This window comes from Anguilla anguilla, chromosome 13 (assembly GCF_013347855.1).
Source record: "Anguilla anguilla isolate fAngAng1 chromosome 13, fAngAng1.pri, whole genome shotgun sequence".
Classification (NCBI taxonomy): domain Eukaryota; kingdom Metazoa; phylum Chordata; class Actinopteri; order Anguilliformes; family Anguillidae; genus Anguilla; species Anguilla anguilla.
Window position 1 is genome coordinate 26773058 of NC_049213.1, and position 16958 is coordinate 26790015.

The 16958-nt window shown below is 38.5% G+C and overlaps 1 protein-coding gene across 2 annotated transcripts in view; it reads left to right on the forward strand.

Moving 5' to 3' along the window:
• The window catches only part of synpr (synaptoporin), a 33067-nt gene extending 16608 nt beyond the window's left edge, over positions 1-16459 (forward strand). The window contains exons 1-5 of one of the 2 annotated variants that reach the window (XM_035387137.1): positions 3853-3988; positions 10575-10699; positions 12583-12781; positions 13408-13599; positions 14834-16459. In XM_035387137.1, the coding sequence (XP_035243028.1) occupies positions 3965-3988; positions 10575-10699; positions 12583-12781; positions 13408-13599; positions 14834-15100 (807 nt within the window). In that variant the 5' untranslated portion in view covers positions 3853-3964 and the 3' untranslated portion in view covers positions 15101-16459. Of the gene's footprint in view, positions 1-3852; positions 3989-10574; positions 10700-12582; positions 12782-13407; positions 13600-14833 lie in introns of those variants that run through there. The other variant, XM_035387136.1, reaches the window with a different exon arrangement.
• Positions 16460-16958: the final 499 nt, after the last annotated feature.

Consider the following 16958-nt stretch of genomic DNA (forward strand, 5'->3'; position numbering starts at 1 on the left):
TCATTGATGTTGGAGTCTGGAACTGAGTGTGCTTCATCAGTATAAAGCATGTGCAGCTAAACGTAAATGAGAAAATGAAAGGATGATCTTGTGCTCTCCAGAGTCTTTCTGAAGGATACAATTTGAGTGTGAAATTGGAGCCCTACCCAGGGACAGAATTTCAGTGTGTCATCTTGAAACTCTTCTCATAGAAGCAGATAGCCTATGTGCGGATGTCTTCTGTCTTGAAACTGAACAAAGCTTCACATATGATTCTGTCGATACATGATGATCTCTCCATGGGTTTAGTGCCATATTAAATATTCTTTCCTAATCAGGGCTGCTTCTCTGATAATGTGAATATGAACTTTCTGGATATGCGCTACACATTGATTTTAGTGAAGGAGTTCATTTTCTGTCTGTGTCAGAATTATGTTACCATGGTAATGTCATAGAGGACACAACAGTGATTTGGCTGGAGTATGTGTTGTACCTTTTTGGTCCAACATAAATGCATTAAAATACATTATAAACCAGCCCCAGTAATTTTATGTGAACTCTTTTTGTTGAAATTAAAGAATATCTCACCTCTCAAGGAATAGTGTGCTGATAAGGGCAACAAGGTTACTATAGAGTCATTATAACATCATAAACAGTTTTATTATTCATTATTTTTATATGATTTAGCTTTAGAATTCAGTGTTTATTTGATTGTGTATGCTTTCCTGTCTTGGATGGTGCTTCATCCTACAGCAAGACAATAATCCCAAAAATACTGCAAAAGTAACAAAGGAGTTGTTGAAGGGTGTGGACTCAAAACTGGAAAATTCTTTACTGGCCAAATAATTCACACAATCTTTATGGTGCCCTGAAATGGGGGGGGGGGGGGGGGGTATGTATAAAAAGTGCTCCAAGTTCTACATAGTGAAACCAAAGTGTATTAAAATGCTCTTGAATAAAAGCTGAGTATAAAAACTTTAACTACATGTGAGTTGTTTGACTGACAAATCTAAAATTGTGGAGTCCAAAGCAAAATCAAAAAAGAAATATATCTTTGTCCGAAACATGAGGGAACTCACTTTGCATGCATGTGTGTGATCTAGGTGAATGGTCCATCAGTGATGGGACACGTTGAATGAAGTGATCTCCTAAGAGTTCAGCCAGTAAAGAAAAACTAAAAGAAATGTTTCGCCTTCGGCAAGCTGGCCATCCAGCTGCAGTAAATGGCGGAAGGAAGTTGAATGCTAAGTAGATGTCAGCACTAATTATGGTGATCATGTCTTAGACCCACCAGTGGGGGAAGTGCTTTATATGGAAATGTGTTCTAAGAAGGGTTTACTGAAACAGGTTGATTGGACCACAGCATGTCCTCGGGGTGGGGAACATATAGGCTTTTATTTATTTATTTTTAATTCAGAAGGAAATCCAATGCAGCCAACCAGCCTCATTCATTTGCATATCTGTTCTGCTTGAATTGCTATGAACCAGGAGTTATCCTGGTAATAAGATGGCCCGTTTTTTTTTTTTTTTTTTGTGTGTATGCGTGTGTCTCCACCACGTTCATTAAGACTCTAAAAGCAAAAACGGGAACAATTGAAATGCCAGGGTGTATTAATTATGGATGTAGACTGAGTGCTCCCGTTTTAATATGCGTGTGCCCTTTGTAACTTTTTACATCTTTTATGTCTCTCCACAGTGTGCATTGATAATCCTGGGACCAGTAATTATGTGAGGTACAGGTGTGTAGATTATGAGGGTTCATAAAGAAAGGAAAGAGAACCTCAGATCTCTGCCTCTGTGGAGCCTTCTGATTGACACTGCAAAGGGAATTGTGGGAGCAGTCACTTGTGGCCCAGCGTGGGAGGTGTGCAAACAACAACTTTTGACTCAATTGTGCTTCTTTATTGAATGCCTGCAGTCAACCACCTATTTAAGATGTTCCTGTAAAAATGGTATGCTGTTGTTATCTGTTTAGTCACATTGGTTGAGTGTTCTTCGACCCGTTTGAAAACGTCATCGGTACATGCAGAGTGGATGCCTCTGTCATTCAGGCTGCAAGATGCACTTTTAAATCTTTATGCAGTCAAGTTGCTTCCTTATCATGTATTTCATTAATAAGGCAGAACATTCAGCGGTAAAAAGACAGCCTTTTTTCACAGTATGTGTGGACAAAATTTTGTGACTACGGTCTATGCCTGCTTGAACTGTGGAACTATTTGCATGGAACAGCCCATTTTAAATACACTGATGCTGTTATTTCACATGTGAGAAATGGCATATGAACTTATACTTAGCTCTTGCACAAGTCTTGCTATTATAGAACTTCATGCATTGCATAAGCCTGGCAAGATTTGCCAATGTTCTCCTCCTGTACCCCTCATACCTATACAGAGCATTCCCTCTGTCTCTAAAGACTAAATATGTGTATATTTCTAAGCTTGATATTATCTGCTGTCCTCTAGGGTTCTCTCTCTCTCTCTCTGTCTCACAAACACACGCACGCACACACACACACACGCACACACACACACACACACACACACACACACACACACTTTTTCCCCTCTCCCCATTGTCCAGTCATTAGTTCTGCAGGAGTAGTGCTCCTCTGTGGTTGTGTATATGAAACAGTTTCACAGCATTACATCATAATGACTGGACCTGTAGCTCATTGCCAAATGTCTGTCACACAAAGTAGGTTGTTATCACTGTGTGGGTATTGAACAGTACTTAGTGTCTATGGGAAGTCTAATCACATGGTCCTGTCTGTTTTTAACCTTTTATGTTATGAACAGCTTTATACAGGGAGATATGTACACAGCACAGTGTATTTGATGCAGTATTGTGCAATATTATCTCTTGAGAGTGCTCGATTCTGTGCAGTATGCAAGGAGTTTGCGTAATTATATTCATTAAACCCTTCGTTTTATGTTTGGGATTGATTTTACTTATATTTTTTCTTATTTTTATTCTAATTCGACTTATTAGTAGAGCTGTGTTCTCATCAGTTCAAACATAGATGCTTGCTCTTTCCAGCTTTTGGGCTATATTCTGAGCCAAAATCAGTTTTAAAAGCTTTAGCTGTAATATTCAGTGCTTTGGGGCACACAGGCCAAAAATGATGAATTTGCAATGAAACTGAGCCATGTAATTTCTTCTTTTGCCACACCGCTGCATCTGCTATGACAGCCAAAAATGACAGTTTTACTTTTGAAGATACGGCAAATGAATATTTACATGGTTTTCTATTTCAGAAATGCAGACTTGATTAATAGTGAAATAATAGTCTTGGTGGTAGGGAAAGCTTTCTGAGCTGCAATTAATCATTTAATTAATTAAGTGTTGACACACTCATAGTAACAAGACAGTGTAGCGTGTTGGCTATGCAAATGAGAAATGTGTCAAGTAAAATGTTTGTCCTTCATGTGCGTGCTGCATGAAGCTATTGTCTTTATACCGGATCATCTCCTCATACATAAATTGGATATCCACTGTTTTTACTTGATTATCACAAATTCTTTACTTTTCTCATTTATACTGTAATCACTAGTGGCTAAATTGTCAAATGTACTGGTGGCAGTGATTCGGTGTGCTGCTCTCTCTGGTGACAGTGCCTTACCTGTGCATGTTGTGAGGGGTAACATAAGCTTTTAATGTGATGAGGGTTTTCAGAGAGCGCAGAAGGGAAAGAGGCCTTGCGGTTGCGGGCGGTTTCTGTTGCGCTTAGCGATACGAGCGCTCTGACTGCTGCTCCGTGTACGAGGAGCGCTCGGGGTGGAGGCTGATAGGTGCGTCTCTTCACTTTCTCTCTGCATCGATTCCTACTCTTCCTTATTTACTCCGGGAAAGAGGGGAGCAGAGACACTCGCTCCTGCTCCATTCTTTGGCGGGTGAGATCTTCTTTTTTTCCACTTTCATCAATAGCATGAGAGCGCTGCTGGGATTCTTCTGTGCCCCAGGGCTGGATCCTATCTCCTGCTTTTAAATGTGTATGGTGATATTTGCGCCGGTAAGCTTCTGACTCTTAATTATCCTCTGCAGATTGTTGTGCGTTATGAGGTGGTGAGCCTGTTCTTCTTGACTGTTGGCTGAGATCTGTTTGCATTTATATTATGTATAGTAAACATACATAATATGCATGACATAATGTGTAAGAAAATCTTGCTGTTGTTGTTGAGCTCAGCTCCCAGCTGCTTGTGAGATGTAATGTAAGGACCAATCGTATTCATTTTTGCAGCACATTCAGGTACTGTACAGTACTTCTAATTTACTTTCACCATTTTAATTTGAGTTCATTTTCCCACTGAGCACCAGTCCCCAGTCTTCTACCGTGTCCCTTTGTTTAAATCATTGCATTTTTGCTGATCTTTCTCAACAGATAAACTGTTAAAAATCTTCTATCACTTCTTTAGTGTAAAAAAGCCATATTGCCTTTATTCTGATGGGTGCAGGGGGAGCGTATTTGTATCTTTGAAGGACATAACAGTTGGTTATACAGGGCCTATTCAGTCTTAAATGGTCTTGTTTCTCTCCAAGCATTTAATGTAATAATGTGGGACAGAGGGGAACATATCCAATTTCTCCTGGATTTATCATTTCAGGATCCCCCCCCCCCCCCCCGCCCTATTAGCACAGAGCAATGGGGGCACTCTAGTTTCCTTGGTCCCTCTATCCTGGCCCAAGGTTTGAGTCAAGTTCCTTGCGGTGTTTTCCCTGGGTTGGGGGGCCAGTTTGCAGGTTTACTGACCTGAAACCACACGAAAAGGCATTTGCTCCTCAGCGTGTTGGATGTTTTTTCGTAACTCCCACTGGTCTATCCCCTCCTTTCCCACTGCCGACATGTGAACTGCATCGCACGCCCACTGCCCTGCAGTGCCATTGAAATGCTTCAATTGTAACCTCTACAGACGCAGTACAGTGGTCTGGCTTTACAGTACGTTAAGTAAGCTGTGTAGCTGTATATTCCTTCTTACTTCGTTTGCTGCAACCATTCTGCATTAATAATAATGGTGTTATTGTAATGTTGTAATATTTTAATCTGTGGCATGTTATTTGAAATATTGTACATAACATGATGTTTAGGGTAGCTTCAGGGAAACTGAGACATATGGAAAGTTTTTTTTTTTTTTTTTTTTTTAAACCATGCCAAACTACTGAAATTGCATGTTGTTTCACAATATCTGTAAGCTGGAGTTTTCATTGCATTGGGATACCAAGAAGCCATTTACAGTACATAGAATGCATGCCATTTTCCAGGCAAAGAAAATGTGGTGAACCACTCCTACAGCTGTCTCTGTCTGTGTGTTTTCTTTCGATTATCTCTGTCTCTCTCTCTCTCTCAAACTCAAATTCAAATTCAAAGTGCTTTTATTAGCATGACAAAATTAGCTTTTTTATTGCATGGCAAGGACCATGTGAAACAACAGTCTTCCTGAGATCTTGCCTTTTTTTGCAAGATCATTATTACAGATTTTAGGGTTTAGACTGTCAGGGCCCAGTTCTGGCTGTGCTGCTTTAGCAGATGCTGTAGCCACTGTTCATTGGGTGACCGCAGCACCGGGTCATTGGCAAAGAGGAGGAATTTAACTTCTGTCTTGTTTAGTGTTAGGCCAGGGGCTGTAGGTTGATACAATAACTTCTTTATGTAGATTAAATAGAATATGGGACAAGTTACATCCTGCTTAACACTTCACCTTTGACTGAAGTGATCATCCATCCATCCATTATCTATCCACACTTATTCCTGGTCCGGGTCGCAGGAGGTGCTGGATCATATCCCAGCATGCATTGGGCGAGAGGCAGGAATACATCTTAGACAGTTGACCAGTCCATCTAGAAAGCCAGTTTGTCCTTTAGTCAAGACATTGTGTTCAGTATGGAAGGCCATTGTTTCGGGCATTAACAATACTACAGAAAACCTTCCACAGATTACTGTTTACACAAATGCCTCAATAGTTATCAGGGTCTAATTTATTTCCACTCTTGCGTATTTGGAAATAAGCCCCCAGCTCCAGTTCTCAGGGAAGAGCTCTATCTCTCTCTCTCTCTCTCTCTCTCTCTCCCTCCCCCTCCCTCCCTCCCTCCCTCCCTCCTAGTTCTTTGTTTTTAAGGAGGAACCTTAAGTGGGTTAGTCTAAAAGTGAAGGCCCTTTTGGGTGTGGAAGCGATCAATCAGAAAGAGTCCTGAGGAGATGCTTAGTATTGCTCCAAATTGTTTTCCAGCAAGCGCTCTCCTCCTCCAGTGTATAATAGAATCTGGCTTGGCAGGAGGGACACACAGGATCTGACTCTGATATATGTATATGTATATATATATATATATATATATATATATATATATATATATATATATATATATATATATATATGACTAAAGGTATTTGGACACCCCTTGGGGCTGTTTTCCATGATTTGGGCTAGGTCCCTTAGTTCCAGTGAAGGCAGTTCTTAATGCTACAGCATGCAATCACATTCTAGACGATTCTGTGCTTCCCCAAGAGTTTGGGGAAGGCCCTTTCCTAATCCTATAGCTTATATTTTTTTGTCAAATAAATTCTGTAACTTCATGAAGTCACATCCGAAAGTAAGGACATTTGGTGTGATATGAGTCATTACTGAAATGGAGATATGGGAGGGATGACCTGTTTGAGTGGGAGCTGTCTTTATTGAAACGGACCACCACCTCCTGCATATGTGGCCGCCTTCACTGAAAATAAACTTCAACAGATTAGGGGAATTATCCATCCTTGTTTGTCTGGTTTTTACAGTCCATGGATCCATTTTAATTGAGAATTGAATTGACAAACAATGGATTCCTGCTAATGTCCTGTAAAGAGCCAATCCTTTGTGTGATTACAGTGGTGCACTATAGGATTACTAAATTAATTTGTGTTTTTTTCTTCTTATTTAAATGCATTTTCATGTATAGTTACACATAAAAAATGCTCATCGTTAATTGGAGTTCAACAGAGTCCAGGATTTGTGTCAGAGGTGATTTATGATTGAACATTTTATGTAGCTATATATTGTGCAGGCTACTTTCATTAGGCCAGAGCATGTATACAATTTTCAGTGTCTGTATGCTCTGCAGTAGTATCTTCCCTCTTCTCTTCAGGTCTGGTGGACTGTATCTATTGCATAAAAGATTGAATAAAACTGTATTCAAGGGGGCAGCATCATATTAGTGTGTTTATCAGCAGGCAACATGTCTCGTTGGATCTGTCAGTTTAGCTTACTTTCCATGTCCTCCAGTGAACTTTGGGCATTTTTTTTTTCTTAATTACTACTGAACTGGGCTCAGCTGTAAAACTAGTCTTCAGAGTTCAGTTATCTTGTCTCTGACAAAAAAATAAAATAAAATCAGATAGAACTGAACTGATTTATTTATCAAGTCTTAACGGAATGTAGATGACAAACTAACATTATAAGACCTGTTCATAATCAGTGAATTGTTGGATTATCTGATGGGAGAATGGAGAAACTTCACAGGCCTTTTATTGATTTACGTGAAATATTAATTCTGAATATTGAATGGTTTAGAATTGCATTTATCTTTGCTGTTCTTCTTGGGATAATTCTCTGTTCTTTGGTGTTACCCAGAAGTTGCAGTCATTGAAAATTTCTGTATTTTAAGTGTTTCAGAAAAAATAGTCTCTTGGAATAGAACTTGATGTTTTCCAACTATGTCTGGTTCAATGTAAAATGGACCCTGAAGTATCAATTTAAACGAAAATGGTTAGGAACGCTCAGGTTGTCATCTGCTTTATACTATATGAGTGTCTTACACTCAGAGGCTTTAGAAAGGGATTTTATAATGAGTTTTCAAGCACAGTTGGCACCCAGTGAGATGCACTCTTTCGTTACATAAATTGAAAAGGAAAAATCTGTCTGATTGGGGTTCCAAGGTATCTAAGAAAAATGCCGTACTGTATATGAAGGGTCCTACATAAAGCACTGCATAGAATCCTCAGCCCTACATAAACATTCATAACCACTTATATCAGCAGACATAGAATGTCTTGAAGTGACTGTCATTGCATCACATTCCCAAACTTAATCAGAATGTCAAGGTAATGTCATTTACAGTATATGAATGAGGGCATCACATATTTGTGCATCTTTGTTGGTAGAATATTTCAAACATGAATGTTTAGGCATATATATTTCTTATGATAAATGTACTATGTATTATGAATACTTTATATACTGTAGTTCTCATGTAGGTTTCATCCACTAATACCTAAGGTGTCTCTCAAGGCCTGCATGGTAATAAATCATGTCCATAGAGAAAGAGGATACTGTGATGTAATTAAAACTACAATCTACAAATGTATTGTAGCACGGCAAAAATGTATTTTTAATTATCCACAGATATGAGTAAAATTATATATTTAATGCTAAATAATTTGGCAGAATCTACGTTGCACTTTTGATATGCTCCAATTTCCGCTCTCAGTTAATGTTTTATGTTTTAGAACCATCATGGAAATCTGCTGATGGCTGGTTTATAATTCAATTCAGGCTGATGGAATAAGAAATAGGTATTATTTGTGTCTGTCTCACGGCTGGTTTCCCTATGCTCCATCATTAGAGTTTTCACAGTATTACCCTTATTATTTGATGTCAGTGTTACTCATGAGAGAATAGGCAATGTTTGTCTTTAAAATGTTTATTACTGTGAAAAGAAAAGCCAATGCTAAAATGTACATGAGTCGTAAGGGTAGAGGTTGACTGAATATTTCAGGACTGATCAAGGGTGTCAACATCAGGAACTGACCTTCCTGATTTAAGAACAAGTACTAAAAATAAATAAGTGAGGCTCTAAGTGTGCATCAGAGCCTGAGTCATCTTCTCGGGGGGATAGGTTGAGTGGGTTTGATTTTTTGTTGATAGGTAATGGATAAACTCTAGAAAGAGCTACTTGCAAGGACTGAGAACTGTTATATGACATCACTATGAAGAAAAAACTGAAGCAATTATATTTAATTGGTATTTAAAATGAAGAATAATTGTTGATCACATCTAGGCCTTAAAACTGCCTATATTTGTTTGTTTTAGGCTGTAGTTCATTAAAGAAATTGTAGCATTTTGTGCAATAGTCTACAAACAAGGATCTCAAAATTCTCTGAGCCTTGAGAGGGCAAGTGTGTGTACTGATCTTTATGGTTCCCTTTCAATCAGTAGCTAATTGTGTGTGAACACAAAAAGCAGCAAACATTGTGAATCTCCAGACTAGACTGGACAACTAAATTGAAGAAAATGGACCTACAATGAAAATGCAGTGCAATGTCAGTGCTCAGGTCTTTATTGGAAACCACTATGGTTTATTCTGACCGAGGCTGTCCTGTTCCACCCATGGTTCTTCACCACCTCCTTCTGGATACTGTTTCAAGAGTGGTCATGTCCAGAAGCTTGAATTTGATGATGTGTAAATTTGACATGTGAATGTAACATTTTCACATGCAAATTAAAATAATCACGTAAAAAGAAAGTGTCATATATATACTGGACATTTGGATTCAAATTTCCACATGTGAAAAGAAAATAGGTCACATTGAGTCATTTGCGTCTTCGCATTTTCACATTACTGACTTTTTACAATGTGAACTACACAATCACGTGAAAATAAAACGTGACTTGAAATAGCATACAGTAGGTTATCTGCTCTCATCTTATAAGTGGGATTATTTTTATAGTTTACATGTGTACTCTTCACAAGTTGGGTGTTCACATGTGGTTTTTGAAAGCGAGTGGTTTTTCAACACGTGATTTGCTGTGTAAGGGAGGTTTCGAGTAAACACGCTGTCAGTTGACTGTATAGTCAAACCAAAGTTACACAGGCATTGTTTATGGTCCTTTCTGCATTAATCTATGTAATAAATAACTCATATTAGTTATCAAATATAGATGCTTAAATATATCAATTTCTGAAGTGTTTTGATGCTCTGTTTCCGGCCACAGGGTAGTGAATGTGACTGCATTTTTTATTTTCTGGGGTTATGCATTAGATGTCGTTGTTGGATAGAAGTCAGTGCAAATTTATTGACAGGAATCTTTTCGACCTCACCACCTGTCCATTTTGAGGTGCATGTGGATAAAATTTAGAAGGTGATAATCTTTCAAGTGGGAATAGACATGCTGTGAGTGGGAAGTCAAACATGTGGTCTGTAATACTTGTGCAGACAAGCATGTGAGCGTGCCAGGGAAGAACTGGTCACTCATCGCTCATTAAAAAGATTCATCACTCGACACACATTGCCCTGTGCAAGACTCATTATTGAAAGCCTGCCTGTGAGTATGGTCAGAATCTGGAGAATCCTTGTCTGGAGGCCCATTCAGAATAACAGGCGATGCAGCTCTTCCTTATCAGGGAATAAAATGAAGAACTCAAGATCATATTGCTGCAGCTGCAGTAAAGCACTGCTCTGGTGTTCTATCAAAGATGAAACCAAGCATACATCTGTCATGGCCACAGATCTTAAAATGTGCCCTGGTATTTTCCACCCATATTAATGTGACCCAGAAGTTATACTTAACCCCTGTTTAACCTGGGATAAAGATGAAATAAATTGACGCTTAATGTTTGTGTCTTCCCAGCTTTTTGCCATTTTTGCCTTTGCAACATGTGGAGGATACTCTGGTCAGCTGCGGGTTAGTGTGGACTGCGTCAACAAGACTGACAGCAACCTTAGCATTGGCATCAACTTTGCCTATCCATTCAGGTAAGGGCAAAGGCTCTTAAGTATAAATAATGTATAATCACAAAGGCCAAATGTGCTTGCCGAACAACGCTCATTTACTATATATGCTTTGCTATTAATGCTGTAGCATAAAATATTTAAAATGTTGTACCGTATTTATTGGAAAGATGGCAGTGAATGACCTTCTTTAAAATAGAGCACATTTACTCTTCATTGTTTTCCATTGTTTTTTTATAGGAAATCCCGCTTTGCTCATTAGCCATTAGTATTGGGACACATGTCCTGTACCTTAATGTAATGACTAAGGGAGATGAAAAGAGGAAGTGCATTTTCTGTGTCTAATTTCTTGCTGCAGGCTCTCAGATGTGGTCCTGTATGGCTGTGTTCTCCACAGTTTTAGAAAAAACCCATTCTAACTGTACTACCATATTTGCATGATTCAAATAATATTGGGAAACTTGAAAGAAAATCTGTTACCCAAAACAAAGTATTTCCAGATTTTTCTTGAATTTTAAACTTAAGTTGAAAGATTCTTTAAGAACAAACTGAAAAACGAATGTAACCTTTTTCCATTGCCATTTTTAGCATTCTTCCATTTCCCCATTGGAAAAAAATTTAACATGCTAAATAATTAATATCGTTTGATGAAGCATAAATAAAGCATCAGTGAAACAATTCATAAATAATACCCATGTTTGATTGGCCCTCTCTAGGGACCTGTCCCCTCCCAAACCTTCCATGAACTCAGTCTTCTTCATTGCACAGAGTATGTGGGGTAGTTTCAATGTACTGTCCACATCATTGCACATCACAAACACAAAGGAAATCGGCATGTTAAACTGAAATCCATAGTGCCTGGACAGGTTTCAAAATAAAGTAATCTCCAAGCAAATATGTTTGTACTGTATATGCTATGTAATTACAAATTATATTGGAGGATTAGGAACTCTCACAGGTGATTATGGATATACAGGTACTCCTAATAACAGAGCATATTCTCATAATTACATATCGGTCATCTTCACCCTGGAAAATTTGGACAAACATTTGCTGAGCACAATTAATTTTCCTTCTTCTAAAACTGGTCCTGCCTGTTTCAAAGAACCAGCCAGGTGTAAATGATGCATCATCACCCCACACATATGAATGCCTAATATCTTGCTGCTTCAACATCCTTAGAAATGTTGAATCACAATCTGAAGAGGACGCATTCTTTTCACAGACAGATATTTCTTAAAATCAGAAGAGATCCAGACAGACTTTGCTTTATTAACATATTGAATGAACAGTAACTGTTACTATTTTTAAGTGAAGCAATGCAATTCTATGAAAGTATTGATGTGATATCGTTGAGATCTCTTGAGGAACTGGCCGGGTGTGCATTTTACTTGTTATGCTGACAGTAACTACTCTCTGCTCTATTCAGTCCTCAGAAAAGTGATACAGAAGACAGCCTTGAGAAGAAAATGGCATTGGCATTGTCACAAAAGGAAACTTTTCAGTTCTTATTGTTCATGTGATTTAAAAGGGAATAGAGGATTTTCTCTCTTTGTGATCTGTGAAAATCTTGGTTGAATTTCGAGACCCATACAATTACCAGGGAAATCTACCAGAGAAAGTCTACTCTTTAATGAAGATGAGGATTATTCATAAGAGCAGAACATAATCAACATTATTCTAGCATTTCGTATTAATCAAATTATAAGTCTTTTGTTCCATCTTGTGACTGTTGAATGTGTTGTCTGTGGTAATCAACCCAACATAATTGTGTGACAGCTGTCACTGAAGTCCTGTATTGTCTTTAAAAATGGACATTTTCTCTGTGAAGGAATTGTGTTTATGATGTTATGCTGAGGATAGAGTTGTCTCTCTTGGATATCTCCTTTTTTCCTGCTGTTTGCCAGGTTGCACCAGGTGTACTTCGATGCCCCATCGTGTCAGGGGAAGAGGCATGAGCGGCTCTTCCTGATAGGCGACTACTCTTCTTCGGCCGAATTCTTTGTCACCATCGCAGTCTTCGCCTTTCTATATTCCCTTCTGGCCACTGTGGTCTACATCTTCTTCCAGAATAAGTACCGTGAGAACAACAGAGGGCCCCTCATCGTGAGTCTGCCTGCACCTCTGTCCGCCTGCACCTCTGAAGTTCTTATTCTGTCTCATTGTATGAGTTCTAACAATTGGATACCTCATGCCAGCAGACTGTGTATACCAACACTGAGTCAAACAGCCTTTTCAGATATTCTCTTTGTTAATCTTCGTTTTCAGTCATTTTTCAGAGATGTTGCTCACAACTTTTTCATCATCTTCAAACATTTGTTTTGTCATTTTCCTTTGTGCTGTAACTCATCCTCGTCCAGAATTTGACATCCAGTGCATATTTGTTGAATTTGTACATGTGGCAGAAGAAAGACCTTCTGCTAATTTTATATTATATATTCACACAGTGGCCCACAGTACCTGTCACTCACACCCATCAGCACTTACGCCCTGAGTACTCAGGCAAACATTTACAGTCTAACATTATTCTTTCCTCTGATTGCTAAAAGCGAAGTGCAGACAGGGCAGTTTGAGAGACCTTACCACAGCGCAGGCTTCAGTTCTCACCTTTTAGGACCCATACTGTGAGAATTACAGTAACTGGGTCACAGGTTTGGTTGCTCAGCCCCTGTCTACTGCTAGTGGTGATGAAAGCAGTGAGTAACGTCATCTCTCCGCTTCCCCCTCCCCAGGACTTCATTGTGACTGTGGTCTTCTCCTTCCTGTGGCTGGTCAGTTCATCAGCCTGGGCCAAGGGGCTGTCAGATGTCAAGGTGGCGACGGACCCAGATGAGGTTCAGCTACTGATGTCTGCCTGCAAGGTCCAGTCCAATAAATGCAGCTCTGTGTATGGGCCCATCTGGTCTGGCCTCAATACCTCTGTGGTGAGTCACTGTGTGACCCTTACAACAACCAACAGTATCGACGAGATCTAACTCTGGCGATTCCTATGGGTAGCACATGACACTGCTGTTATAAATGGGTTCTGTTTACTGACCTGGCACTTTGTCTACTGGATCTAATGGTGATTATAATGCATTATAAAATGATTATAGTGTATTACAACTATGAGAATTATAATACATATCCATGATCCTTGCCAAATAAATGTCAGTGAGTGACCATAATTACAAAGTATTATGATACTTGACCTTATAAGTCATTTTAAAATTCTTTATGTGTTATGATTACTGATATATAAAGCATTGTGAGTATTTATCAGTGTTTATAATCATAATTATACTGTATAAAAAAAATTATAATGCATCATAGTCATAGGCATCATAGAAAGTGGAACCAAACTATTATAGTTACCTCGTACTTTTAGAAATATCAGGAATATTTGATAAATAGTATTACCATTTCAGTAATGCTGTCAGGAAATGGTAATATTCTTTTTTGGATTTGCAGGGGTGGAGGCAGTAGGGATGTGGACAAGGTTACTAAAGAACTCGCAATTGTAAAGCTCTTGAATGTGTAAACTCTGATCTTTTAATCCTACTATGAAATGTATTTAATTGAGGTGGTTTTAATGCTGCACTTAACCCCAGGCTAGACTGAAAGTGCTTGCTTAATAAATATGTTAATCACCTAAAACAGGAATCAAGGTTCAACATGTTAAGCCACTAGATCTACTACAATTCCACTTCAGAACAGAGCAGGGAAACATCAGGGGGAAATTGTGTTAATGCTATAGTGGATTTGGTTTACATGCCAAAGAAAAAGCTCTTCACATCCAGTAATGAAAAGGAAATTGGAACACAGTTTTTAATGATACTCAGCAGTCAATGCTCAACATAATCATTATTGCTCTGGACCAAAAAAATGTATCTTCACTGTGCTGTTACAGAAGGTTTTTGCCTGTGAAGGTAGAAATGGGCAAGAGTCATGGCAGAACTAAAAACAAGCTTGGTAATTGCACAGAAGGTGAGAGGTCTGTAGCAAAGACAACGGAAGTAGTGATATAGAAAACATCATCGACTATACTGGAATCCACAAATTATATATGTTACATTTTCATAACTTATTTTGAAAAAATAACGTGTGTTCCAGCAGTGTAATAGGGCAGAGTAGAGTTAACGCACTATGCTAATGCTTTTGTCCTCATCATCCTTCCAGGTTTTTGGCTTCTTAAACTTTGTCCTGTGGGCTGGGAATATCTGGTTCGTCTTCAAAGAGACAGGATGGCACAAGTCAGGGCAAAGGTGCCCCTCCGGAACCTCTGAAAAACAGGCGGGCGGATTCAACCAGCAGCCCTACAACCAGGGCAGCTTCGACCAATCAGGGGGCCTGAGCGCTCAGGGTGATCTGGGTCAGCAGTCCAGCTATGGACAGGTGGGCGGGTACGCCCCCAGCGGACCGACCTCCTTCACTAATCAGATGTAGCCTTCACATCCCGGCCAGTGCCACATTCTAAAGGTCATGCTTAATGAGGGCACAGGGGCAGTAAGGGGCGGGCATCTTGATCCGGCTTCTCTGTGATTGGTGGGTGGCATTCCTAGCAGTCTTGTGACAAAAAGATAATTGTTCTAGATTGTCCCAGATCCTAGTATGTAGATTATAGGTAGAGAGACAGATTTATACAGGCACAGCAGGTGTCAGTATTTTACGTATCTTTTACTTTTTAACTTTAGGTTTGCTTTTCAGTTACCTGAATGTTGTATTGCCTGTGGTTTCAGCTATCTGTTAGCGGATTCCTCTTCTGTGATACCATAGGTTCTGTGCCACAGACTGTCTAACTGTAAGTATTTCTCAAAATGGTTTGCACTCTTGTGAAAGAAAATGTGGTCATTTGTACACTTATTGAAGATGATTATAATGTGTTGGTTAAGTGCATGGAATTGTGCTGTTTGAGTTGTTAATATGCCCATTAGTGTACATTTACATATTTTTTCTATAAAAATGATATGAAACTGGCAGGATTTGATTCACTCAAAGATTTTATTAATCTTATTTCCTTAAATTTATATTTAGATTTTTTTTTCAGATTACCCTTATATATTTTCCTAACACATAGATTGACTGTGAATAGCATGTTCTGTTATAATGCACTCCAACATGAATTATGCCTGTATATGGGATTCAAATATACTGTTTTATTGATCTTGTTATAGTACCTTTCTGCACAAAGGAGAATTCTGTCACTGTTTTGTGAAGATTTTGATGTGAGTGTCTATATATTTGTAAAAGGAGCAAATAACTGTCCTCATTGTTTACAAATGCTCTTATAAAAGATTTTAATAAGAACAATTGTTTTTATGTTGCACTTAAACTGGTATGAAATGACAAATACTTCCATAAAACCCATAGTATAGTTATAATCTAGGGTACCATGTATATGAACACTGGCAAATATTTGAATCTCAAGAAACAGACGTCTGTATATAACCTACCATTGAATAATCACACCCATTTGCATTTACACTTTACAAATAACAATCATGTTTATATGAGCTAAAGAAAAAAAAACAGAAAAAATACAAAAAAGTTTGTAACTGAATGTTTTCTTAATCGTGCAATCCTGTTTCTTGATCCCCAAAGCATGTGATTCAGGTTATCAAGGTAACTGTATTTGTTTAAGTGAAATTAATTCCATTCTTGTATTTGCTGTGGCCTCAGTGTTGCATTATAATGTGGAAAAAGTCAGAGTCTGTTTACTTGTTGTAATCTGTACATGATTACTGGATGTGAATGAAATTGTATAAGCCTCTTGAGTAACACTAATAAAGATGTTTCACACTCTTACATGTGGTAGTAGTTCCTGCGGAGGAGAGAGTGGGGACAGTGTCTGCAATGGAAGTCAATCCTTACACTAGTGTTTATTTTTTGTGTTGCAAAAAAAATACATAAAATGAAAATCGGTAGATATGTTAATAATAATAACGGCTGCCATAACAACCTTATTTTGCTATTGTTGACTCGATTGCTGCACATTCAGCAGGCAGAGAATTTTCAATACCAGAAAAAGTAAAATTCAATTTTTTGCATGACACTGACAGATTTGCACAGCAGTATTCACTCTTGCCCTGGCGTGCCATTTTTGTTTTCATCTGAAAATCAACATCCAATTCAGACCCAGGAAGTGAGTTACTGCTTCAATTCATCAGGGCAGGGCTACATGCATTTTAGGTCAATATTCTGTCATGCTTTTTTATTAAAATATCTGTTTCATAGTTGACGAAAAAAATATTTTATTAACTTGAAATTTTAGGATAGTTTTCATTGACACCTTGGTCAAGAATCT